General features: G+C 30.9%; 1 protein-coding gene, 1 long non-coding RNA gene and 2 other non-coding genes across 6 annotated transcripts; all 4 read left to right on the top strand.

The window, feature by feature from the left end:
- The first annotated feature begins 6,530 nt into the window (after positions 1 to 6,530).
- LOC114397235 lies at positions 6,531 to 15,842 on the top strand. 3 transcript variants are annotated; one of them, XM_028359330.1, is made up of 9 exons: positions 6,531 to 7,094; positions 8,818 to 9,003; positions 9,722 to 9,814; positions 10,097 to 10,279; positions 10,408 to 10,510; positions 10,586 to 10,768; positions 12,577 to 13,424; positions 13,567 to 14,003; positions 15,451 to 15,842. In XM_028359330.1, the coding sequence occupies exons 1-9, from the start codon at positions 6,846 to 6,848 to the stop codon at positions 15,518 to 15,520; spliced, it is 2,352 nt and encodes a 783-aa protein (XP_028215131.1). In that variant the 5' UTR covers positions 6,531 to 6,845; the 3' UTR covers positions 15,521 to 15,842. The 3 variants fall into 3 exon arrangements, with proteins under 3 accessions (XP_028215131.1, XP_028215133.1, XP_028215136.1); XM_028359332.1 differs by having other exon boundaries at positions 6,532 to 7,094; positions 15,454 to 15,842; XM_028359335.1 differs by lacking the exon at positions 15,451 to 15,842 and adding an exon at positions 14,161 to 14,774 and having other exon boundaries at positions 6,534 to 7,094.
- On the top strand, positions 10,777 to 12,150 carry LOC114397250. The gene is made up of 2 exons (XR_003663341.1): positions 10,777 to 11,868; positions 11,988 to 12,150. It is a non-coding gene; the product is annotated as an uncharacterized LOC114397250 (long non-coding RNA).
- A 932-nt stretch (positions 15,843 to 16,774) lies between the features above and the next one.
- TRNAG-GCC lies at positions 16,775 to 16,845 on the top strand. Its single transcript has one exon. It is a non-coding gene; the product is annotated as a tRNA-Gly (tRNA).
- Positions 16,846 to 16,851: 6 nt separating this feature from the next.
- LOC114404451 lies at positions 16,852 to 16,939 on the top strand. The gene has a single exon (XR_003664985.1). It is a non-coding gene; the product is annotated as a small nucleolar RNA snoR114 (small nucleolar RNA).
- The last annotated feature ends 9,338 nt before the right edge of the window (positions 16,940 to 26,277 follow it).

Below are 26,277 nucleotides of genomic sequence, written 5' to 3'. Positions count from 1 at the left end.
CCTTCTTTCTTCTTCTTTAAAGATAATGTTATCTCTATTATTTTTTAGTTTAATTTATATACTAGTTAGTTACCGTGTATATGTATGGGTCGTTTCATTCTGCTATATTTTTTTTTGTTTTAATATTAAAATTGTGCTTAGATTAAAAGTAAAATATTTTTTTAATGTTTAGAAGATTAGAATATGAGATAAATTAATAGACTTTAGTTGACAATATTTAAACACAATTTAAATATAATTATCATTATACATTTTTCTTGATATTGGTGATAGTTGATGTTAAACTTTAACTCTATTACATTAAGCACATAATGGTTTTGCTTTGTCTGTAGCAGAGGAATAGCTATAAATTATTCAAATGATGTAAGAAACATGATTTAGAATGAAAGCACCATTTTGGTGCATCTTGATAAGTTTTGCTAAGGCATCACTACATGTTGGATCCTTCTTCAACATATCCCAAAAACAGCTATGAAGCAAGAGAGAGTTGTTTCCATCAAAATGCTCCAAGAGAGCAGTCGTTACTCTGCAAGTGCATACATTAGTAAATTTACTGAACATAACAAAAAAGCATTATGAGTAAAATATAGAATCTTACTCAAGCATAAAATGGGATATATATATATATATATATATATATATATGCCTTACTGGGAGTACAGAGGCTGAATTACAGCATTGCTTCTCCAGCATATTTAGAGGCTCATCAACATGACCTCTAATCAGCAACAACTGGCAACAAAAAAAATGTGAAGCTAGATGCAAAATATAGATGTGCATGTGCATCCAGAAAAAGAAACATGTTGTTAGATTGCAGAACATAGTCAGTTGCTTTGTGCAAGTAAAGATGAATAATATGCGTGTAAAACTATAAATAGAATAAGCATGTGGTAAAGTAAGGGCCAATTAGTAATAGCAATAGCATGCACAAAAGGTCAAGTGAGATGCAAGGAGAGAATTCTGTGCACAGGTCTACAAATTATCATCAGTATGATTGTTAGTGACATAGATGCAGTTTGGGCTATTGGAAGATATTTAATTTGGCTCCCATTTTGATGGTATAGTTCAACCAATCTATAAGGAAAAACAGAAAAAAAAAAATCAATATTATGAGTATAATATATAAATTATATAATTGACATTATTAAATAAATTGTTGTTTAATGTATATACCTATGTCGTAAAATTCAGAGATATTTGGACTGGACACAACTTTCGTCACTTGTGGGAAAGGTTGAATTGGAGGGTTGCTTGAAAAATGCGGGTGACTAAATTGTAACTAAACAAAATTAATAAATATGTTATATAGTTCATATATTAAAGGCTACCTACTTCATAGATTATCCAATTCTGAATAAATTATAGTCTATTTAGTAGAATCCTATTGCTTAATTTCTACTCATATGAGGGTGGACTATGTAAGTCCTAAATCCAAATGTTGGTGTAGTTGAATCAATGATATTTGGCTTGCTATTTTTCCCATACCAAACGTACCCAACAAATTAATGTCAAGAAGAAAAGACAATTTCAGAAATGCTTATACTTAATGATAATTATAATTGTCATGAAGTTATAAGATGCTAGTTAGGTTCTAATCATGCTAATATCATGAATGAATAGTAGATAACCAAATGGATGAATTAGTGTATCACTAATCCAGCACAAGCCCAACAGAAAAAGGCTTCCACATGTCTCTTATCCGCCATGTCCTTCGGATGCTTCATGTAACACAAAACCAAAATGTAACTATTAGCAGACATGCCATTCAAATCAGTTTATAGTTATGAAAAATGTCTAAAATATAGTAAGGTAAACACAGATAATTTTTTTCCAAGAGGAAACAAAAATGCAGAAAGAGTCGCTTCTGAAAAGTACATCATAAAATCCATATCATAAAAGCCAGTATATGCAGCAAAAGAAAACAACCCCACCAACAACACAGTCAAATCAGCTTACTTATGCGTTAAAAAAACAGGACGACGACATTCTGACCACTCTTACCGACAAAAAGAAGTACTCTTATCGACAGACAGAGAAAGGAGAATGGAGATTCAGATTGTGATTATTAATGTTGGAGCATATTGATAAAGATGCAGGAATGGAATTTGAAGCCCTAGCACAAAGACACATAATGTGTGTGAAAAGAATGAGTGAGAAGTATGTTTTATAATTACGAAATCTAAGTTAATTTTATAGTTAATTTTGATTAATAATAATTACAATTTTTTATTTTACTATTATTTTTAATGAAATAATAAAGAAATTAACATCTTTACAATTTTTTTATAAGTAGGAGTTAAAAAAATAAGATTTCAAATGTTTTAGAGAAAAATTGATGCAAAAATTAAAAGAAAAAAACTTTAAAGAAAAGTTGAAAGAATTGAACAATTCATTTAACACATGATCCAGGCTTAGTGCACATCATGCTTAGCGAGCGATCTCAGTCTTAGTCTTAGTCTTAGCACAAAGAAGACATATGAAGAAGCCTAAAGATGCGCTTAGCGCGAAAGTTCAAGATATCAAATGTCTGAGTCTATCTCTTAAGGAAAACTCTCATTCTTTAATCATTCTTCCCTTTCTTTTAGTCATCAGTCCCTTTTTCTATCCACATTAGATTCTGAAGTGTAACGTTTCTCATGGCTTTGCTTTTTTTCTGATCTTCATCTTTATTGTATGGTTTGATCATCCATGCATTAGTCTTAGGGATTATATATGGGAAAATCAAAGGAATTTGGGAGAGAGAATAGATAAATTAGGTTCTTCATCGTAAGAGATCAAGGTTGAGTGTCTTAGCATATGTGGATGGAAATTGGGAAAACATTTAATAGAGAAAAACATTAATATTGCATCAAGGATAGATAAACATGTTAGGCCCCAACATATTTATATTTTGATATTATCTTTTGCATTAACTTTTGTTTATTTTATTATTCTTGCCATTTTAATTTCAAACTCTTTCTTTCTTTTAATCTTTATTATAATTTCTTATCTCCTACTTGAAAATTGGGAATACATCAATTCAAGTATAAACAAATATAGTTTCTATGAGTTCGACACTTTGACTTTCATTTTAACTTTACCACAAATTAATATACTTGACAACGGGTTAACAATGTTCGAAGCTCATGAAAGGGTGAAAAGAAAAGGAGAGAATGAACGAGAGAGTTTTAAAAATTCACGCGTATAAATTTTTCAAAATTCTCATTTTGTCAACTATGAAAGGACAAGTGTCAAAGAAAGGAATGGGGCAAAAATATATTTTTGATAGACTATTTTATATACATATTTAGAATATAATTTTTTCACACAGGCATATAATAAAAACAGACTATTTTATCATGTCATATATTTATTATATGATGCAATGATAAAGTAAAATTTTATTTTATATCTTTGGGAAAATCAAATACAAGTCATACCTACAAATCTATTGTGTGTTATTAACTGAACTATATTTATTGAGTATAAATTTTCCATCTAATAGCATTGTTGTTATTTTCTTACAGCAAACACTTTAAATTGTAGAGTATTTTAGTTTTTTACTCGTACAATACGAGTCGATAGCCTAATTTTATACAATAAAATTAAAGGGTGAATTATGTAACTAGTATGTTAAATAGTTATCATGTGTTTGCTTTTAAGCTATTTGATCAATAAAACTTAAAACATTTTTAACTTCTCAATTATTACCTTTTACCTGATCTTATTAGATTAAATGTGACAAAGGTTTTTCACATATATTTCTCGAAAATCAACCCTCCAAGCTTGATTGATAAGAACTTTATCTAGTCTTTTAGCAATAAACGTCTCTTGTATTAAAAAAAAGCAATAAATGTCTTAGAATTTCTTCTAAACCATGTAATTGATGTCTTATTTCCCTCATGTTGAGGAGATGACAATAGTTAATCATATTTCATGTTGAGGAGATGACAATAGTTAATCATATTTTAAAATTTAGAAGCTTTAGAAAAAGAATATTTACGACAATGAACTTTAGATGGCTTTAGCACTTCATTAAATTCACCAGTAGCATCCAAGGATCCACAATTATACTACACAACCCCATTAAGTGCACCCACAAGTCATTTCTTTGACTAGATTGAGTACTCACATATACTATCATGCACATCCACCAATTCTTTCCCTTGGAAAATTTTAAAGTAATTGCTTGTGAAAAAGTGTCCATAACCTAGATTTCAAAGTGACAGATGTTTTCTTCAAGAACCCAAATACCTCCTGCATATCCCATAGCCTCCACCAAATGACACATCAAAACCAATAACTTCCAAAATTGTTTAGCATATGCAAAAAGACAATACGTCTCTAACAACATGAACATAGATGGTTGATATAGATGAACTATTTCCCTTACTCTCTGTCTTCCTTTGCCATTAACAACCCCATAAAATGTTTCAAGCTATTAATATTCATATCATTCGACATATTCTTCATAACATAATGATAAAAAAAGTAAAAGAATCCACAACATGGAAATCATGTTGCCTTTGGCACATCATGAATTGATTTAACTTCCAAGGCAATGCCATTTCACACCATGCATCTCAACAATCTCCATATCTAATGTTCACTAGTCTAGTGAATTAGTGGGTTGGCTTATTTAATTCATCCTCAAAGACTCCTCCTTATCCCCTTCCTTGAACCTAAAACGATTTCCTTCCACATAGACTATATCCATGGCTGAAAAAAAAACTTTTCGTAATCTCCATAGAAGGTCTTGCTGGTATCTTGAAAGTCAGAACAAGGGCATGTCGTTCCATTAAATTCATTGCTTTTGATGGAATCTTCTAATTTATTGCCTTTCAATCCTTGATTTACTTCCTTTTTGTTTTGCAAGTAATAGTCAACTAATCTTCATGTGGGGCTGAGGGATTGGAAAAATTGTTGAATATTAGGCACATTCGCATTTTGTTCATTAATTGTGATGGTTTAGATCTCCTCCTACACCCCGACTGCCAGTTTTGTTGGGCATTGATGAGTAACATGCCCATAACATCCACAAGACGAACAGAGGATATGTAAACCCTAATATTTTTTGACATTATACCACCTCTCATTATGCCCAAACTTGCCAACCACTAAATTGTTTGGTCAATCTCCATACACACCCTCACAAAATGCCCTCGGAGCATGCATGTTTAAGGTATTGGAATCAACATGTAGAGGTTTCAATGGATTACAATATACCACCATCCTCATAGTACACTATTCCTAGACAATGAAATCTAACTCAAACCAAGGTCTTATTAATATTAACATCATCCACAAAAAAACTCAATGTCCAATGACGTATAACTAAGTAACGATAATAGATAGTCCATGAGACCCTAGCTTATTGATATCTTTCTCATGATCTAAACTAACCATAAAGCACCATGGCCAACATCCACCAAATCAAAACTGCTAGACAATTTTCACAGAAACTTCAACTTATCATTCATGATGACAAGAAACCCCACCTTTCTCCCTAGTAGCTTCACGATCGATCAAACACTTACTCCAATTACTCCATGGTTTACATAATAAACTGTTAATGTCTAGAGATTTTAGTTGCAACCCATCCCCATTGAGAGAATTTTTGCTCATCTCCATTAGTTTAAGAATATTTTTTTTATCACAATATTCATATAATTACTATATATATATATATATATATAAAATTTCTTTTAGTTTAACCGCATGATGTCATTTTTTTAAAAAGCAACCACATGATATCATTAGCATTGTCAATAGTAGTATTAATTCTAGATGATATCATTACCATAATGTATTATCACTAAGAATTTATCTTTCATAATTTTGATGACTTTTTGGTAAGTTTTCTTATAAAATTACAAGAATTTCGACACTATTTTCCGACAACATTAACATTGTTGATTGCTATTTTAAAGCAATTTTAATATCCAGATACGTGTCTATATATATAGATATTTTCCATCTATACTTATTAATAAAATTATTTTTCTTCCCAACAAGAGAAATAATTTAAATTTGAATGCAACAACAGCCAAATTACAAAGTACAGTGCATTTTACACAAACAAAAAAAGTCATACATATAAAGGTTATTTACATAAACCTATAGATTACACAAAGCCTATATATACCTACAAAAGTCAAATTTCTTAGATCTTAGGTAGTATAATTGTTCATGATAATTCCTACAGTTATAAACCAAGGCCAAGGTCCACATTCCCAACATACATTCAGTGTAAGTTAATTACAAACCCTAAGAGAAGGAAGAAGAAAAATAAGAAACCTCCCACGCCCATCATACTAAACTCACAAATTGTCCATTAGTTTATAAATCCACAAGTTGACTCATGAATCGGCAGGAATATAAAATAAAAACCATTTTCTTCATTGTTGATACACACAAAATTATCTTAACTCTCACGATTTTATTTTTTTGACACGGCCCAAATATTAATTTGATCCATTTATTATTATTATTATTATTATAATTGCATCAAAATCAGAAATAGGAGCATGCTGGAGTCGGTTTCTTCAAGTATCGAGTACTACGAAAACAAAGACAAAAAGCCCTATTGCCCTATTTTTCTTTCTTTCCCTTTTCTTCTCTCTGTCTTCTCTTCTCTCTCATTTTTATTTTATTTTTTTGTTGAAGATATTCTGATAGTCATAATCCTTTTCTTTTTTTTTTATTTCTCTTCTTTTTCCTTCGATTTCGTTTTCGCGTCTTCAAAAACCAGCCTCGCGCCACTGTTGCTAGATTCACACCAACGCTGTTATTTTCTTTTGTTTTGTTTCTCCGCTGCCCCGGATTGTAAATTCCGGGTCGGGTCGTGACCGTTTTTGACGACAGCGATGGGCGATCTTCATGTGAACGGCGTCGTTTTCGGGGAGGATCGCCCCTGCGCGTCCTCGCCGCCGTCGCCGCCGCTTCCGCCTTGGAATCCCGATCCATCCTCCGTCGCGGCCGACGCCTGGGCGGCGGCCGAGAGAAACACCGCTGAGATTCTCCGCCGCATACGGCCCACGCTCGCCGCCGACCGCAGGCGCAGGGAGGTCGTCGATTACGTACAGAGACTCATCCGGTACGGCGCGCGCTGCGAGGTGATGTTCGATTCTCGTCAATGTTCAATTTTCGTCGTTTTGGTTTTGTTTCTGTATGCTTGATTTGTTTTTCAATTGAAGTGAATTGATTTTGAATGATTCTGGCGTGCTTGTTCGGTGTTTAGGTTTTTGTTTTGTTATGGTTTTGATGACTGTGAAGGTGTTGGACACGCGCATTTGGAGTTGTTTGTGTTGTTTTGATGGTGTTGTTTTTTGAAATTAGGGCTACATTGGTGAAAGTATGATTAATGATATGTTCTGCTTTAGGAATGTGTGTGGTAGTTGCAATGGTGAATTGGCAATGGAATGAACTTGTTTCTCTCTGCCTTTGGTCATGAGGTAGAGAAAAAAAATGTGCTAGTTGACAGATTCGCAAACAAGTTCATTTTTGGCTCTGGTGATTAAGGCTGCTAAATGCGAAAGAAAATGTAGTGTGGTTGGTTGTGTCCTAGATTCTTTTGCTCTGATGATGTCAAGATGGAACCATGGGACGAAGTAAGGACGGACACTTCAAAATTGTAGTTATGTTCGTTTCTTACCGGTGATGGACTCGTATTAATGACAGTCATTGAACTCTTCGCTGGCACTTTGAATAATTTTAGCTGCATTTTACAATTTGTTTTTTCAATTAGGTATTTATTATTAAACCATTATATGAATGGGAATGTCGCAATGATTAGATAAAATGAAGTGTTTTATTATGTCTTACATGTCTCGCATTTACTTTTGAAATATCCATTCTCTCTTTTGATTTAAGACACGTGTTTTATGTTAATGTTTTATTAATTTATATGTTGTTTTATATCATTTTTATGTCTTATAATTAGTGTATGCGCTGTATTGTTTCCATGTTGTCGAATGCATGCTTTCTAGCATAGAACATTTGGTGATGATGAGAAAATCAGTGATTTGATGAGTGAGTTGGTTGTTGAAGGGCATTACTCTAGTACTCTTCCTTTTTTTGGTGCTTTGTCTAGCATTTTATTAGCTATTAATTGTATTATATTTAATTAATATATTTTTAGATGTTTATTTTGATATCAACAATCGATAAGTGTTTGACAACTCAGCCTGGGGATTGTATCCATAAGGGGGCATTTGGTAGGGGATAAGTTTTTTCATGCCCGGGATTCATGATTCCTGGGAATCATAAATCGTAGGAATCATGATTCCTGAGAATGAATAAAATCTGTTTGGTTGGTCATAAATGTTCTTGGGAATATTTATATAAGTTTTCTGAGAATCAAAGAGTTGCATGATATTTTTACCAGTTACTTTAATTATTTACCCCGTGAGAAAGTTATTTTATAATCAGTAAGGTGTTAAAGACATTCCTTACTTGAACTAGAAAAAGTGTGCCCAAGGTATCATAGGCTTCTTCCTCATTGAAGGCACTGAGTTGACAACCCTAATACCTAGTGGCACCTTTCATTGAACTAGCTGTATCACATGTATACCATGATTTCTTGTTTTTATTTCAATTCTCTTGTACTAAATGAAGATATTTCTTTTCTTCCATGTACTAAAAAATGGAAGATATTTTTGCCATACAAATTGAGGCTGGTGGTTCATGCCTTTATTATTTCTTTGAAAGGGTATTCAATTAAGTGCAGCTGATTGGTGTGCAAATTTGATGAATAAATTTTCTTGACTTCAGGCGGTGATGATGGGATTCTTTCTAGTGTGGTATAACATTACTGATGTTAAATTTTCTTTGTTACAGGTTTTTCCATATGGGTCAGTTCCGTTAAAAACATATCTTCCAGACGGAGATATTGATTTGACTGCACTCAGCTGTCAAAACATTGAGGATGGCCTGGTATCTGATGTTCGTGCTGTTCTTCATGGAGAGGAAATCAATGAAGCTGCTGAATATGAAGTAAAGGATGTTCGTTTCATTGATGCAGAGGTTCTTTCCACTTGATTGATGCCTTATCAGAAATTGAATGCATTTTAGTGTGAAAATATTTTATGCTAATTGCCAAAGTAAATTGGAAATAAAGAACTGTTAACTTTGTTATGAGCCTGAAAAATGCTGAATCTGCATTTACTTTTATTTTCATTTTGAGGGGAATATTATATTATACTCAAGGATGAGAATGGGTCCAAGCATTTTTCCCTCTATTGAAACTGAGATGTTTTCAAACATTCAGATAATTGCCTCTTCCCTTACTTTTTATTTCTCTTTTCTGAATCTGGCAGTGCTAAGAATGTTTTGTTTGTGCTTTATGCTCAGTAAGTTATGGAATGTCTTTTCCCCTCCCCAACTTGTTGCTTTAGTCTATGTAAAGGTAGAGTTTACTTTATTTTGGTAGCTTTGACTAAATCTAGAGCAGCTCCTGGCAATTCTTGCTGATTTTAAATCTGTATTTTTTCATATCATATTGGACAGCAAAATTGCTGTATCTCTGTTGATTTTGCTAAGCTAACGCGCTAGGCTGATTCTGTGGGCCAGTTTGCTGTTTGACTTAACTTATTTTCTCTGTATTATTTTCTCTATATTGAAATTTTTTATTTATTGAAGATGCTTGATTTGTGTCTTCGGTGCTATATTTTTGAATTAATTTTCTTTTTTGATTTTGTGTTGATATTTTTATGTTTCATATGTTTGGGTTCTTTTTCTGCAGGTTAAGCTTGTTAAATGCATTGTACAGGATATTGTTGTAGACATCTCTTTCAATCAGTTAGGAGGACTCAGTACATTATGTTTTCTTGAGAAGGTATTATTGAAAGTGACCTCTTGAGGCCGCAATAATATTTGTAATGCAATTAACATTTCAGAATGCAGAATGATTTTTAATTTAATTTTCTTTATTTTATGAGTCTCAAGACTTTAGAAACAATTATTATGTGTTGCAGCATCTATATGCATCCACACGTCATAGTTTTGAATATTGTGCATTACTACAGTTTGACCCTTCCTTTTGTTTTATATTATTATTATTATTATTATTGTGTCCCATTGTATCTGATATTAAGTAAGTTTCTCTCACAATTTATAGGTTGATCGACTTGTTGCCAAGGATCATCTCTTCAAACGTAGTATTATCCTTATTAAAGCTTGGTGCTACTACGAGAGCCGTGTACTGGGTGCCCATCATGGTCTGATTTCAACATATGCTTTGGAAACACTGGTTCTGTATATTTTCCATCAGTTTCATGTATCCTTAGATGGTCCTCTAGCAGTAAGTTCTCCATCAAATCTACCTGGATCATACTTTTTCTTGAACAGATGAAAAAGAAAATCTGCATCACATGATGATGGCAATGCATCCTTTCAGTAAGAATTTTGTGCACTCTGCCCTTTTTCCAGGTTCTCTACAGATTTTTGGACTACTTCAGCAAATTTGATTGGGACAATTATTGTGTTAGTTTGAAGGGACCAGTCAGTAAAACTTCTCTGCCTAATATAGTAGGTAGGCAGGCTTTTTCGTATCAATAAGTAGCTTTATGTTCTTTTTTTATTATTATCTGTTTTTGACTGTGTGAAGCTGAGGTGCCTGAAAATGGAGGGAATACATTACTGACTGAAGAATTCATTAGAAGCTGTGTGGAGTCATTCTCAGTACCATCAAGGGGGGCTGATTTAAATTTGCGTGCATTTCCCCAGAAACATCTTAACATCATTGATCCTTTGAAAGAAAACAACAATCTTGGCCGCAGTGTCAATAAAGGCATGTATCGTTCAACTTTTAGTCTGAATGGCTATTGAATTGTGTTTTAATGTTATGTAGTTAGATTGTCTAATGATATTCTTTACCTAGATTTAACATGTTATCTTGCTTTTTAAAGATTTTTTTTGTTCATTTGATCCTTTTAAGAAGGGGAGAATCTATATTATTGACTTTATTGAGAGATAACTATTCCTCTTTTGAGGAGATTTAAATATTATATAATAGATCAATCTGAATAGTTACATATGAAGCAAGTCCAGCAATTACTTGATGATAGAACCTTGTAAAAAGGAGGGAAGGAAAGAGTATGGAAGGATTTTGTGCTGCCCTTTAAATTGAAACTTTGCTCCTTGTTCACTTTGTAAAGACCTTGTCTAATCCTAATGTATTGCTACTGTGGACAGATCTCAGCTTTCTTTTGCATGCATTAATCAAAGTACTCAATATATTTTTAGAAGTTTTAGCCCTTTAGGTCATCAATAAAAATACTGGTTCTTCATTCTTTTGAAATGCCTCTATGATCGAAGGAGACTTCTTTAGGGGTTATAGTTTAATGCTTCACTTTTTAAAACCTAATCTTAATTCCTTGGGTGATGGAGTCATCATTCATTGGAATCTGACTTGATATCCATAACATCCCCCCTCATTTTTGGTAAGAAAGGCCATCTGAAAAGCACCATTAAATCAGCTATTACCATCTACCTTCTTATGCCAACATAGATCTCACACCTCCCGTGGAATGGCTTTTTGGAATTTGAAGGTATCCTTTTCCTTGTAGACACCCTCAAGACTAAAATTGCAGCGTAGACAATTCTCTCAAGTCACACCAGCACAATTCATATAGAGGTACTTGTTAGAAGAAATGATAAAAGATAAAATTTTAGTGCATCAAAGATCTGTGATGGAAAATTAGTATCTATTAGCTAGTTGATAAAAGCAAAGACGCTTAAAATTAGTTTTCATGCTCTTGATGCACCTACATCATGCTTTTTGTGTATTTTAATGTGCTAATGTTTCTCTTTTGTTTCATTTTTTTTATGGAAAGTAGGAACAGTTATACATGGATGAAACCGACATTGTAAAACTATTATATTTTAAAGGTTGACATATATTACCTCAATTATGATTTTGATCCCTATAGTTTACCGTAATTATGATTTTGATCCCTATAGTTCTTTCTTTTTTTGTGTTGTCCCTGCTGCCAACAATATGCCACTAGACGGACGAGAGAACTTTCAAGACAAATGTTTGGTGAACTATAAGAACCAAAATCTAAATGGTACAAAACTATGAGAACCAAAGCCTAAACAGAATCAAACTATAGAGACCAAAAGCCATATTTTTAATGTATAGGAATCAAAACCAAAGTCAAGGTAACTATACGGACAAAAAATTGTATTTAAATCTATTTTTTTGAGAAACCAAATTCAGAACCAAAATCTATTTTAAAATTATAATGTGCTAACATAATTGCCAAGGCATGCTCACATGAAGAGTATAGTAATCAAATTACCATGTATTTTATTATCTGCTAGATTGCAGGCTGTAAATCAATTAACATCCCTCCATTCTTGTTTGAGAGATTGTGCCAGCTTAAAGTAAGCACACAATATGTTCTCTTCCACTGTACTATAAATCAGTGTCAGCATTCTACTACCTTTACAAACTTTGCCACTGCAACACTACTGAGACTATGTATTCTTTGTTTATATACTATCCATGGGCACAAAGATGCATAAAGAATTAGTCATAAGAGGCCTTGCTTTTGTCTAATGTCTCTTCCGGATGGTAACATTTGTTTATTTCAGGTAATTTCTATCGAATACGCAGTGCTTTTAAGTATGGTGCCCGTAAACTTGGCTGGATTCTTAGGTTACCAGAAGACAGAATAGCTGAGGAGCTTATTAGGTTCTTTGCAAACACTCTGGAAAGGCATGGAAGCACTCAGGGGAATGTAGACAAGTCATTTTTGAGCTTATCTACAGCATCCGGAAAGGATAGGAAACCTGGAAATCAACATAATTTTGAAAGCAGAGATGAAAGAGAAAGATATGTAGTACAAGATGCAGGGGAGTTCTTTGACTCCTCTAGGGATGGAAATGCAGTTACAAGTTTTAAACTTGGTGAAGATTCTAAGGATATTGCAACATCTGGGGTCTTGGATCGCACAAGCACTAATGGTTGGTCTTATTGTTCAAATGAGCAATTTGAAAATAATATTTCTGATAGTGAACCTGCCCTAAATTCTGTTATCAATGATGAGAAAGAGAAGCAAGTTATGGCAGGCAATTCACCCAGATCACATACCGATGAAAAGCATATGGCAGTCTCCGAAGCTTCAAAGTCATTGTTGGACCTTACTGGGGATTATGACAGTCACATTGGGAACTTACAATATGGTCATATGTGTAATGGTTATCCTGTCTCTCTCGTTGTGCCTAGTCCTCCTAGGTCTCCGAAGTTTCCAAATAGGAATCCATGGGAAACTGTTCATCAATGTGTACCGATTAATCACAGTATTCGTTCTCAGGCAAACTCAAATTGTGTAATGGGACAACAAGTTTACGTCATAAATCATCCTACTCTGCCAATGACTTCTTTTGGTTCAGAAGAGAAGAGAAAAGTACGAGGAACAGGCGCATACTTCCCGAATATGGTATTTATAAAGTTTATACTTATTAAATTTGGACACATACTTCTAATATACACAAACACAGACACACACACACTCACTCACACAGACTAGTTTTCTAGTGATCCCCAGTCATCATCTAATTGCTAAGCTCATAATTTTGCAGACTTCCCGTCCTTACAGGGACAATAGGCCAATACCAGGAAGGGGAAGGGGTCAAGCACCAGGTACTCATGGACATCTGCAGAGACACAGCCGTAACAATGGCTTTGCCCTAGCTCCACAAGAGACAAATTTGTCTGTGGATGGAACTTTTGAACATGCTCTAGAAGGATATTCTGGTTTTGGTAGTACCAAAACCAGATCATCTGAAACCTATTTCCCTCAACCTTCTACATGGGGATCACATTATGCTAATGGTTTCCTTCATTCATCTGAGAAACCTGAATCTGGACCTGCAAGCCCTCAGCTTCGAGTAGTGCCAAGAAATGAAATGAGCAATTACCCAGAGTCAGGCATTTCTACTCCTAGGGACACTGTGCCTAACACTGAGGAGGTGACAGAGGAGAAGTCTGATTCATTGTCAGCAGTTGATTCCAAAAGGTAATATAATTTTTCTATTGCTGATTATTTGTTGCTACTGAGATTAATTATGATGTTAAATCATAGCAACTTTCTTTAGAGCTTAAAGCACTATAATTATAGTTTGTACTCCTAGTTTTCCTCTCCTTTAAGGGGGTGTCTATGGTTTGAGATTCAGGATTGAAGAGCAAGCTTATCGTTTGAAGAATGATGATGACTTTCCTCCACTTTCCCATTGAATGCCAGTGAAGGATGGTGAATATGTAATAGCATTAACAGTAATGGTCATACATGGAAACTATTATGACTTTGCCTGCTTTTCATCAGGTGCTACCAAAGGATGGCGATTTTGTAAGAAGTAAGAAGTAAGAACAGTGTGCATTCGTCTCAAAAATGAAGATAGCTTCCCTTAACTCTGGGTCTCTTCTAGAGATTGTTGAACACATAAAAAATGAGAGTACCAACTAAGTAGAAAAGTGCTGGGAGTAGTCTTAGAAACTAACGAACTAGACTAAACTAGATTGAGTGTTATGTTATCTTTATTCTCTCTTTTCTTACTTAAGTTGGTCCTTTGTACAAAAGTGCATGTATATTCTGGTTACTTTTTTTTTGGCTCTTACATCCATGTTTAATTTTCATTATTTAGGGATGTATATATCAGGTGATTTCCTGAGGTTGAGTTATAGTTCTGTTCTGTTGTTCGTAGCTTTGATGTGTGAAACCAAAAGTTTAGATATCTTACTGGAATGGATACCCAAAATTTTCTATCAGTTGCAGGAAGTATATTTTAGTGTTTTCCTTGGCATTTGGGTGTTTGCCCATGATTTTATTCATGGCCTTGCTTGATGTTCTCAGAATTTGAAGGCTTTAATGTTTGAAATGCTTTGTATCGAGTGATGAGAGGCGACTGAGGAAATATCAGTGATTCACCCAATTCATTACTGGCCATGTTTTGTTTGCAGCCAGTAGAACTTAGAAATAATATGATAGATTAGGTGTTGAATTGTCGGTTTATTGTGATACTATTGTTGAATAAGATCATGGATAATTGGAAGCAGAAGTAGTGTACTGAGGACAAGATGACTGGCTGTCTCTTAAGATGGCTTACTCACTATGTCAAAAGAAAACCAATACAGGTTGGTTTAAAGAAAATTACACTGAAAAGAGTTAGAAGATGATCGAAGAAAACTTTAGTAGAAGCATTACATAAGATCTTTAAGTGTTTTTTTTTTTTCCTTGAATGCAATTTTTGGTACAGTACAATGACTTGTTTTGATTACTCAATGTAATGTATCTGGAATTTAGATGTTTCTAGTGTTAAGTGGAAAACAGATTGATAACCTTTATGTAGGCTTCATGCATGGATAGTATTTTGCCTAGCAATATGTTGTCTTTCATTTTATATAAATTGAGACGAAGTAGTTTTGTTGAATTTATGTGATGTTTTACCTATTTTTGTTAATGACAGCAGTGTCTTTGGTGGAGTCCATGGCCATTCAAATTGCCGTGATGATGCCCCCGAGAAACATGCGTGGTAGTTTTCATCTTGTTGTGTAGCTCATAATGATAATGTTGAGTAGACATAGGCTTTGTTGAACCTAATCCTGGCAAAAGCAGGATTCGAAGTAGAAGAATTAGCATATTCTGAGTCGACGTAAGTTGTATCTTTATACTAGTAAAGATTTTATCGTTGTACATAAGGAACCTGTCATGAAGAGGGACCCTGGTAGAATGTTTCATCAGGCTAGCTAGTGTTATAGGCAGAGTTTGATGCGAAGAAAAGCCGAGCAGAACTGCTTAGTTATTTTGTTCTCTATATTGTTTTTTTTAGTACAATTAAAATTCGTCATTTTCCAAACTTGTTTTATTTTTTAAAGTATCGAATATGAAATAGAATTCATGTGTTAATTTCGTTTCAGTCTAATGTCTATTAAACTGTATCATGGAGTTTTACCCCTTCCTTGACCCCACCTAAATAATTTTTTGAAGCTAAAGAATGAGTAGTGTTTCTCTTTTTATATAAATGAACAATATTACTATACCAAATACCTCAATGTTTTCCTCCATATATAATACTTCCAATTGAAGTTTACTAAGTTTTAAGCTACTATATTTTGAAACAGAATTAAGTATATTTTTATACATTAATTTGATAGTAGTCCTACCTTTTTTTTTTACTACTTTTGGTTGTTATAATTTGTAATTTTTTTTGAAAGATGTGTGTGTGAGAGACATAATATGATGATAATTAAAAAATTACTAATTAGAGACTTTAAACAAAATTGGGAAAAAAAATTACTAATCTCATTCCTCAAGCTGAAAGCGAAAATCTTACTAGGGAAGATTTTCACAAATAAGGACATTACACGACATTTTCAATTCTCCTTATGTTATTATTATTAATTTTTTTGTCATCATCTTATTGATATGGGATTATCTATTGATTTTGTTGATAACTAATTTTGTTGAAAAAATTGATTAATCATTTTTAGTATAATTTTTATTGAATAGTAATGTGCATGATTGAAAACAATATTTACTATTACATTATGTGATGGCGGAATGAAGTTTAAAAATAATTTATGTATTTATTTTTTGAGAAAAAAAATAATTATGTATAAGTATTTTATAATTACATTGACTTGATTTGGAACATTTATTTTCACCTGGTGAAATCAATTGGAAGAGTTTAATTAAATTTGGATGAAGCACACCAGTTAATATCATGCTTAAGAAAATCAAAGTTTAAAAAAATTTATAAATATAATTTGGTCTAGAACTTAGGCAACAAAGCACCAGTGGTCTAGTGGTAGAATAGTACCCTGCCACGGTACAGACCCGGGTTCGATTCCCGGCTGGTGCAAATTAAGAGCTGTGACGATAATTGTGTCAATTGTGATAGATGGGTCTGTCACTTCCTTCTGATATTTCAGACGAATCGTGGCACTCCTGAGCTCTTTCTTTTTCAATATTTTTCTTAATTCATATATTCCTAACCCTTAATAGATATTCATTATTCCTTCTCTACTCTCCTAAATGTTCTACAACACCAAAATTTTTAAAATACTATTACAAAACATAATAATATTTAGAATTTGTTCTATTTTCAGCTACTTTTCTCTCCTTCTCTTTTTTTTATTCTCTAACTATCATCATTGGCAGCATCAATAATAGAGCCAACCATTCTCCTAAACACAGTGATTAATTCAAACCATTACTTACCCTCACAATTAAGAGTGCCGGGCATGTAATTCTCCACATTTTCGTTGCTGGGTCTCCCCACTAAGCCAACAAATTCGTAGTGCCCAAATAAGGAAGTCAATGAACAAAATCCACTTTGCAAACCTTGTGCATGCATGGCTGGCTTGACCCCAACTATATATTCTAATTCTACCATACAATCACAATGTAATGTCTTTCTTTGTCGGCAATGAACCCTCTTGGTTAGGGATTAATTCTAAAGCCTTTTCTAACATGTGTTTCTAATCTCAAATTAATCGTTGACTACACCAATTTTCAAATATTTTTTTTTAATCACTTCTTTAAATTTGAAGTATTAGAGTGCCTTAGAAACACTTTCACTTCTTCAATTTCACTCTTGTATGCCTTAGAAACACTTGCTTTTAAATTTGAAGTATTAGAGCGCGTCAGAAACACATGCTTATTTTATTTTTCACATTCTACTTGAATCCTATTGTTTTCCAACTAGTAAGTGACAACACTTTCACTTCTTCAATTTCACTCATGTATGCTTCTTGTTTCTATATTATTTTTTTAAGATCGATAATCACAACCGACCGCATCAGAACTTGGATCTATATGTAACCTACGGAAAGCAAAAACTTATGACTTCTTGTATTGTGTCTAAATTTAATCCATGCATGTTTCTTTCATTATTCTACATTATTTAGGTAATCACACCTAAAACCACTAAGAATTCAAAAAGTGAGATTCTCTATAGATAACCTAGGGACTCTCTGAAAGCACACAAGGTGGTGAGTGGTGACTTGTTGAGTTATATTGTCCTTTCAATCAAGCATAAAGACTCGTGGGGTTTTATCGTGCTAATAATTGAGAGCAAAAGCTTCATCAACCCCTATAGGTCATACAATAGGAGAATGGAATTCACTAAGAGTTAGTATTCTGATTTCTGATCACGAAAATTTCCTACTTTTAATTCATTAAATATAAAACTTAATCCTGTTAAAAAAATATAAGACATAATCACTGAAGTCTCCAAAATTATAAAATTAAAGAGTTTAATTTTGCTACATCAGTATAATTTTTTTTACGATCAATTAGAAATTATTCTAAATATACATCTTTAAAAAATGTTATAGTAAAACTCAATTATCTTAACATACATGATAATAAATAATCGGATGACAGTATAATTATTTTACACTTTTAATAAATTATTATTAAATTTAACTTGAAATATATTTTCAATCTTATAAAATTTGTGTGTTTTTAATCCCTAGCAAAGGATTAAAATTTAAATATTTTTATTAAATATAAAAACTAAAATAAATATTTTTTACAAGGTTTAAAATAAAGAAAATATCATACATTTTAGAATAAAAAATATAAGGTTTAGATGAAACTAACATTTTGTTTTACAATATTTTTATGCATAATTTTTGGTAATTTACTTGTGGCATAAGGAAGAAAAAGCTTCGCACCTATCTAGCTTGTTGTACGAATAATCCAAAAATAACGTTTCAACTTAATTCCATGCCTATATAAATCGTGCACTTTCGTTTGTTTTCATTCGATTATTCTCAGAAAAAGAGAATAGTAAAAAAAGAATAGGAATGAAACGTGTAACACATTGAAATAGATTGAATCTGGAAATGCATGCGCTATTCGAAATGCAACATTGTATGACTTTTCTTATTGGAAGTCACCAGTCATATACACAATTATATTATGATCTTTTTCCTTGAAATTAATAGCTATTAGTTCTATTATTATAACCAACCCACTACTCATTGTTTTTTTCTTCTTTTTTCTCTCCCAATTACGTAATTACTAGCAAGTGGAAAAACACTGTATAATAAACAGCATATATAACAAGAATGGGGAAGTTGAACTTTGGGTTAGAAATTAGTTAGGAAAATTAATCCTCTTATCTGTGTTAACCTAACATAGGTTTACGTTTTTAAAATCATTAATCAGAGAGAAATTTATTAGGTTGGATATGTTTAAAATCTGTGTAAAAAAATTGGTTCTATAATTTTGATTCATTTTCAACATAGTTTTATATAGTTTGTTTAATCTGTTTTCATACTCAAATTTTAAAAATAGCAGTATTTGGTCTCAAATTCTATTATAACAACACTATCAATTTACTAAATCTAATTAATTTCTTGTTTCTAGTACAGTGATTTAGTTTTATCTTCCCTTTTACTAAAACATAAGGTAAATGATTTTATATATATATATATAAACCATAGCGAAAACTAAGGACAAATGGTTATCTTTAAAAAGGTTTATTAGTGGGAGGATTGAATTGAAAAAGAAATAAACGCTTAGAATCATTTTAGATCTTTAAATTTGAAAAAAAAATGTTTTTAATCATTAAGCAATAAATTTAAGGGACTAAAATAAATTTTTAAAACGATTGAGGGATCAAAATCAAATTCACTCTAAATTTGAAAGACTAAAAATGTAATTAACAAAAAAAATTATACCGAATAAATTACTAATCTATGAATAAAAATTACAGATTAAAATATATTTTAATCAAAATAATTTTTCAATACGAAAAAAATTGGAAGAAAGTTTAAAAAGCATGATATCATTTAATATATTTAATTTAATTAAATTTGTACAACCCATTTATGAATTATATGAAGTGAATACGTTTTTTTTTTATTCTCTCTTGCTACATATTCAGCTGAATCGCAATCAATTAATTTTTGGCTGCATGACCATGTCATCTGTGGATGGTCCAACAAAAAGAAAATCTTATTTGTGTTTTATAGTGTTATTTTGATTGTCCTCATTCCACGAATATGGACATATATGTTTGTGCAAAGTTAGAAGTGATATCATCAATGACACAGACCTCGCATTTTAACATTTTTAAAAAATATATAGAAACCTGTCGTATATATAATTAATGTAAACAAATATTTTTTAACCGATGAGAAAAAGTCTTTTTTGTGATATTGTTTTTTCAGTTAAATAAATGTAATAAAAATTGAAAATTCCTAATTTTCACAATTATTGATATTGAAAATTCCTAGGTTTCATATACTACAATAAATTATTAACAATAAAATATATGTTTAATATGAATTCCATGAATCCTTGTCTTTTATCAGCTGGGAGAGAAAAAAAAAACACAAGGTTTAGATAGGATTCATTTGGTGGGCTCACGTGAATCCTTTTTTTGTTCCTCTCCTTGTTATGCAGCAGCCAGGGAATATTCAAATTCAACCAACAACCATGAAGGGGTGATGCTTTAAAACTCATTCAATTATACACATAACAACTTCTCCTTTTAATTTTTTTAATTAACAATTATTAAGAAAAAAAATGTTATCAATAAAAATTAACAAATGTCAGTTTTTAGTATTTCAACCGAAAAATTAAATTAGCTATGTTCAAAACTTTAGTTCTTTCTTTAATGGTATACCCTGTGTGTGGGATAATCCACTGATCCAATTCATCATTCATTTTTTATTATAGCCACTTCACCTCATAGGTTTGAGGCTGGAGGACTATCCTTCAAGTCGGATTATCCATCTATCCCATCTATCATTCATTTTTATTTTAGCATCTTTGCCTTTTAAGCTCAAGGCTAAATGCTTGTATATATATCTTCTGGGTCAGATCATCCATCAATCCAATCCTAACCTGACACATGTATTAGCCATTGGTGATGCTCCTGCCATGTTGCCAGTAACTAATCCTTGATTTCCTAATGATAGGAGAATATATGGCAAGACAACTTAAGGATAAAATACCTAATGAACTAGGTAGAGGGGTAAATTATACTTTTGAATGTTTTGGTTAGGTCGCATCAAACCCTGAAGGAAACTGGCCTACACCAACAAATAAAATCCTATATGCAAAATAAACCAACAAAGAAATGGTTTTCACAAAGTTGTAAATTAATGCTTGTCTAGCTAGTACCTCCATGCGATTGTGTTCACTATTTGTAGTTACATATTATTTTTTAAAAAAATTTAATCTTTGTAATTACAATATTTTGTATCTGGACATATTTGTTAGAGTTATGAAATGATAGGAACATATCAGAAGAGAACAATACTCATTTTAATAAAGTAAAGTTATAAATATGGATCATGCAAATATATTTAAAATTACAAATTGTTAATTAATGGTTACATATATATAATAACTTAAAAAATTATGTACATTTACCTTTTAATATCTGCGCATTCAAATATAATTTAGTAATTTATATTTATTATTCTTTTTAATAATAATAACAAAAATAATTCACCTAATACGCTTCCATGAAATCATTACCACACATCTGGATAAAAAATAACCACCAAACCATCCGATTCATGTTTGTTTGTATCAAATTTTTGTCTTTGTGGCATTACAAAAGAAACACCCACTTGTTTGTTAGGTCGATAGAGACGAATTTTTAAGCAAACTGGTATAATGTTAAAATGAATAATGGTATTCTTTAAAATTAGGTACAATATAACACGGTTCACATAATTTTTTACATAAAGAAAACTTTGTGGTATGCAAAAAGTATTAACCTAAATATTTCTCAAATAGGATCATTCGTTCCTATAGCTCATAATGAATCTGACAGAATTCTATTGAAATACACAACATTTGCCTCTCAAATTCAAAGTTAGCTTGGTAACAAGTAAGTAGGTTAATAAATTATCGACGTGTGAATTTGCACGTCCTTGAAATTGGCTCATCCTTCTGAAAAAAGTTATTGTTCAATGTATATGGCAGTCATCATCAGCAATCAATAGTTTTTGGGCATGAAGCAACGGCAAGGTTGATACTAATTGATATGTTGAAACTCGACCTCCAACACTGATTGATGGCAATTAATGAAAATCCCTAAAATTGTTTTTTTCCCTTCATTGATAGACTAATTTCTTGAAAAATAATCAGGCGTTTGAAGGTTCTATGTCTAAAAAAATAATAAATAATAATAATAATTGAATTGTATATATTCCAATATATTTTGAAAGCTGGTAGATTCTTTATGGTACAAAATTTACAGACTATATATGGTATATTATTGACTAAGTACGTGAATGTGATAAAACTATTTGAAGATAAAAAAAAATTCTTAAATATAACTTAGTTGATAATATATATTAAGTTTGTAAAAAAGAATTTGAGTTTGATGATTTTCATATATTATATTTTTGGAGAGAGAGTGTTTTAAATATGACTAAATTGTAGATTAATAATTAGTTCAATAACCTATTAAAAAATCAAAACTTGTGAAAGTGAAAGACTCTAACAATGACTTACGACAAGATAAGAAAAAAGTTATTCGTGGATAAACGAGTGTGTCAAGTGCTAACTGCTATATATTCTATTTGGATACATATTATGAATTATCATATTAAATAATATATCCATTGAGAGTAACAAGAGACAGACTAATTAGGCCAAGGTTCCGTACAGGTTCTAAGATTAAGATATTAGAGTTGAAGATCCTTTTCTGAAGTTGTCCAACTTAATTAACTTACTTCATTATTGTCCTTCTTGTTGTTGATATGTTTTGACTTAGAAATGGTGGCACTTTGCCAGCCACTTATTACTGTTCTTTCTGATAGTTCTTTATATGTACATGGGACAAACAAAGACGAAATCAACTCAAACAATACAAGCATGTCTGCTAACAAACAGAATGAAGTCACAAAAGAATGATTAAAGAATTATATTATTTATACTAACGAAAACACAAATTAATATTATTGTATGTCTATCCACATTTTTAATCTTTTGGTAAAATTAGTAGAATGAGAGTAATTAATTTATAACGCAACATTATTAAAAAAAAGAGGTGAAATTAGAGTGTGAGATTACAATACAGATCTAGTATGTCGAGAAATGAGTACATATATTAAAAGTTAGTATCATCTTTTTGCCTCAAAAAGATGTTAGTATCATCTTTATTAGTTATAGATAATAAATGTATACGAAAATTTTATCATACTATTGTTTTAGTTAATTCTCATGCATTGTCAATTCAATTTTTCATACATCTTAGGAATGACTATAAGATAGTTAATATAAAAATCAATAAATTTAATTATAATGTATAATAATTCATAATTAAATGATAATACAATTCTTTTTACGCTATCAAAACATCCTGATTAAGTAATTGCATTTATCTTTCTCTTCTTATCAATTATTTTATTTAAGATACTTATATATCTTTTTATTGTATAAACTTTCTTTTAGAAAAATTGTATGTACAAATACAATTATTATTTATATAACATTCACCCAAGGAAGAGTACCACTCTACCAGCATAATGCATGTATTTTTTTAATTTATATTTTTTATTTCTAATAAAATATGTCTCTTAAATATTCTAAAATTTATATTTTTATAATTCATTTATATATATATATATACACACACACACACACAATATACCGGATATTTATTAGTAAAAAATTAAATTAAACATACTGCATATGTATAAGATGTTAAAATGTTAGCTTTCAAAACACTACTTTAAAGTTTAAACACATTAAAAAAAACTTTCAAAGGGAACTCGTGCATTAAAACGTTTATATATTATCAATTAATTAAAAATCATTTTTATAATAATTTTTAAGATGATTATTATAAAAGTTAATAAATTTAATAATGTAAAATTATTTTATATTATTAATGTATATATCTTCTAATTAAAAATTATTTTTTTTAATTAACATTTTATTTCTTTAGAAGATATAAGATTGACTTATGTGAAGGGAGGAGGACATAAAATATATATTTCACTCATTTTCTTTACTTTCTTTTTCCCTTTGTTCAATTATGTAAAATGCCATTTACCCCCAGTTGCCTAGGTGGTACTTTGGTACAATTAGTTTTGGGTCATGTGACAGCATAACTAAAAGCGAATAAAATTTACGGGTTCTTTATTTGAGTCAAGAACAATATTCATTATTCTTTTTTTTAGGAAAAAAATTCATTATTCTGTATTTGCTTTTGAAGGAGAGAAAAATTTCTTAGATCTTATTCACTTTCGATCATGCTATTGGAATAGCCTTTTTTAAGTCCTATCTAGGATCACTTAAGGTGGAAAATCGGATCTTGACCCATCAGTTATCCAAAACATGATCAAAGTTGAACATGGCATCTTATGAAATGATATGAATGAAATTACATCTTTTTTTAGGGATTAATGAAAATACATCTTATATGGTACTTTTTAGAATAAATTCAATTCCTACTTAATTGTAAATAGATTTGTGATCTCTGAGGGGACCCTTAGTAACAATGGTCCTATCTATACAAATTAAACCAATCCAATGAAAAGTAAAAGGAACAAAACAATTTGTACCAACTTTCACACCAACTCACACAGCTTGAACATTTTAGTATTTACTATTTTAGTATTAGTATCACTACAAAGAATCTAAAATATGAAAAATTCTTATATGTCTAGGTAGAGTAACAAAAAGGATAAATTAATTATTTGATCCTTATATTATATTATATATAGGATACACTTACTTAAAAATCAATCTTCATATAAAAGAAATTAAATTTTAGTTCCTATAAAAATGTATAAGGATTGATTATTTTTTTTTGGAGATATTGATTTTTAAATGTATATCACCAATAAAAAATCAGATAATTAGTTTAGCCAAATATTTATTTAGGATAGTTATATTATAAAATTAATAGAAGTAAAATAAAAGAAAATAACAATATTCCCTACCATAGCGTAACTCTGCCATTACGCGAATAACAAGAACAGATCGAGGACTCAGATTCATTGATTCAACCAGCACCAACTATGACAATTCAAAAACACATGGTGGAATATAAGTCATTAAGCTTCAGAATTTAGATAGAAATCTGAAATATATCGGATAAAATTTGATATAATATTAAATCTCTCTTCTTTTTTCTTACAATCTACGACTATCTTTTAGAAAAACCATGATGCTTGAATTGAATAAGACTATTAATAATAATAATAAAAAAAAATCTCTTCAAATATTCAAATTAACGGATGTTTTATGATAATAAGAACCAAAAATACAGATTTTAGACTTTAGATAAGCGAAAGTAAAAAACACTTTTACACAGATCAGAAGAAAATTCACTCATTTTACACAAACAAAAACATATTTAAGCACGTATTACTCTGGACGACAATAAAAGATGGGGAAATGGATATCAGAGTGACACACACAGAGCTACCATAAAAGTCTGATGGGCATAGGATAGGACTAGCAGCCTAGCATAACCGGTCCAGAGTAAGTGGTGGGGTAACATTATTCCACATTCCACTCACTAAAATCAACTTTGTCGTCCCAAAATTGCATTCTTCTTACCAAGCTACAAATTTTCACATCTTTCAATTGATATATATTTATATGTTTTATTGTTTAATTAATTTTACTTATTTTTTTATGCATTTATGTTCTAATTTTATGGTTTCTTACAAATAAAAAAATATTTACTAAATCTAACACTATTTTAAATTGGAGAAAATAATATATACGTTGACGCTGTAATTTTTTATATACTGCTATCTAATTATAAACTATCAAAGATAAGTTTATTAATTTTTATAGTAATTATTTTAAAATTCATACTAAAGTAATTTATGATTGATTAATAGAAAAAAAAATAAACTAAAAATACCTGACTAATAAACTTTTTAATGTTTAAAGTAAATATATATTTGATGATGATATTAAGGATAAATTATACTCTTCACTTTTAGATTAATCCATACATTGCACTAATTTTCTTTTTAATTTTAAAATTTACATTCTATTTCTCTAAAAGATAAATGAATCTCTTAATAAAAGTGAGTAATTATAAATGAACTTTTCCAAGGACATTCTTTTTATGTTCCTTCTTTTTACAACTTTCAATATCAAAAATAGTTAATTTTAGATACCCTATTATCCACTTTAAAATTTAGGGGGGGGGGGGGGGGGGATGCTTGTTTTATTCAATAATTTTAAACATGTATTTTAAATTTATTCATAATTTTTTTGGAAAAAAAAATTTCAAACAAAATTGAAATAAAGTCTCAAATATGATAGTAGGGAAGAGTGTTGTCACACA

This window comes from Glycine soja, chromosome 2, assembly GCF_004193775.1.
Source record: "Glycine soja cultivar W05 chromosome 2, ASM419377v2, whole genome shotgun sequence".
Classification (NCBI taxonomy): domain Eukaryota; kingdom Viridiplantae; phylum Streptophyta; class Magnoliopsida; order Fabales; family Fabaceae; genus Glycine; species Glycine soja.
This window is presented reverse-complemented; position numbering and strand designations above follow the sequence as displayed.

Excerpts from the sequence above, each read along its gene's own strand:
- LOC114397235 (XM_028359330.1), top strand. The coding sequence starts at position 6,846 with ATGGGCGATCTTCATGTGAACGGCGTCGTTTTCGGGGAGGATCGCCCC. Across the intron at positions 10,511-10,585 it reads TTCTCTGCCTAATATAGTAG|CTGAGGTGCCTGAAAATGGA; the intron begins GTAGGCAGGCTT and ends GACTGTGTGAAG. Across the intron at positions 14,004-15,450 it reads TCAGCAGTTGATTCCAAAAG|CAGTGTCTTTGGTGGAGTCC; the intron begins GTAATATAATTT and ends TGTTAATGACAG.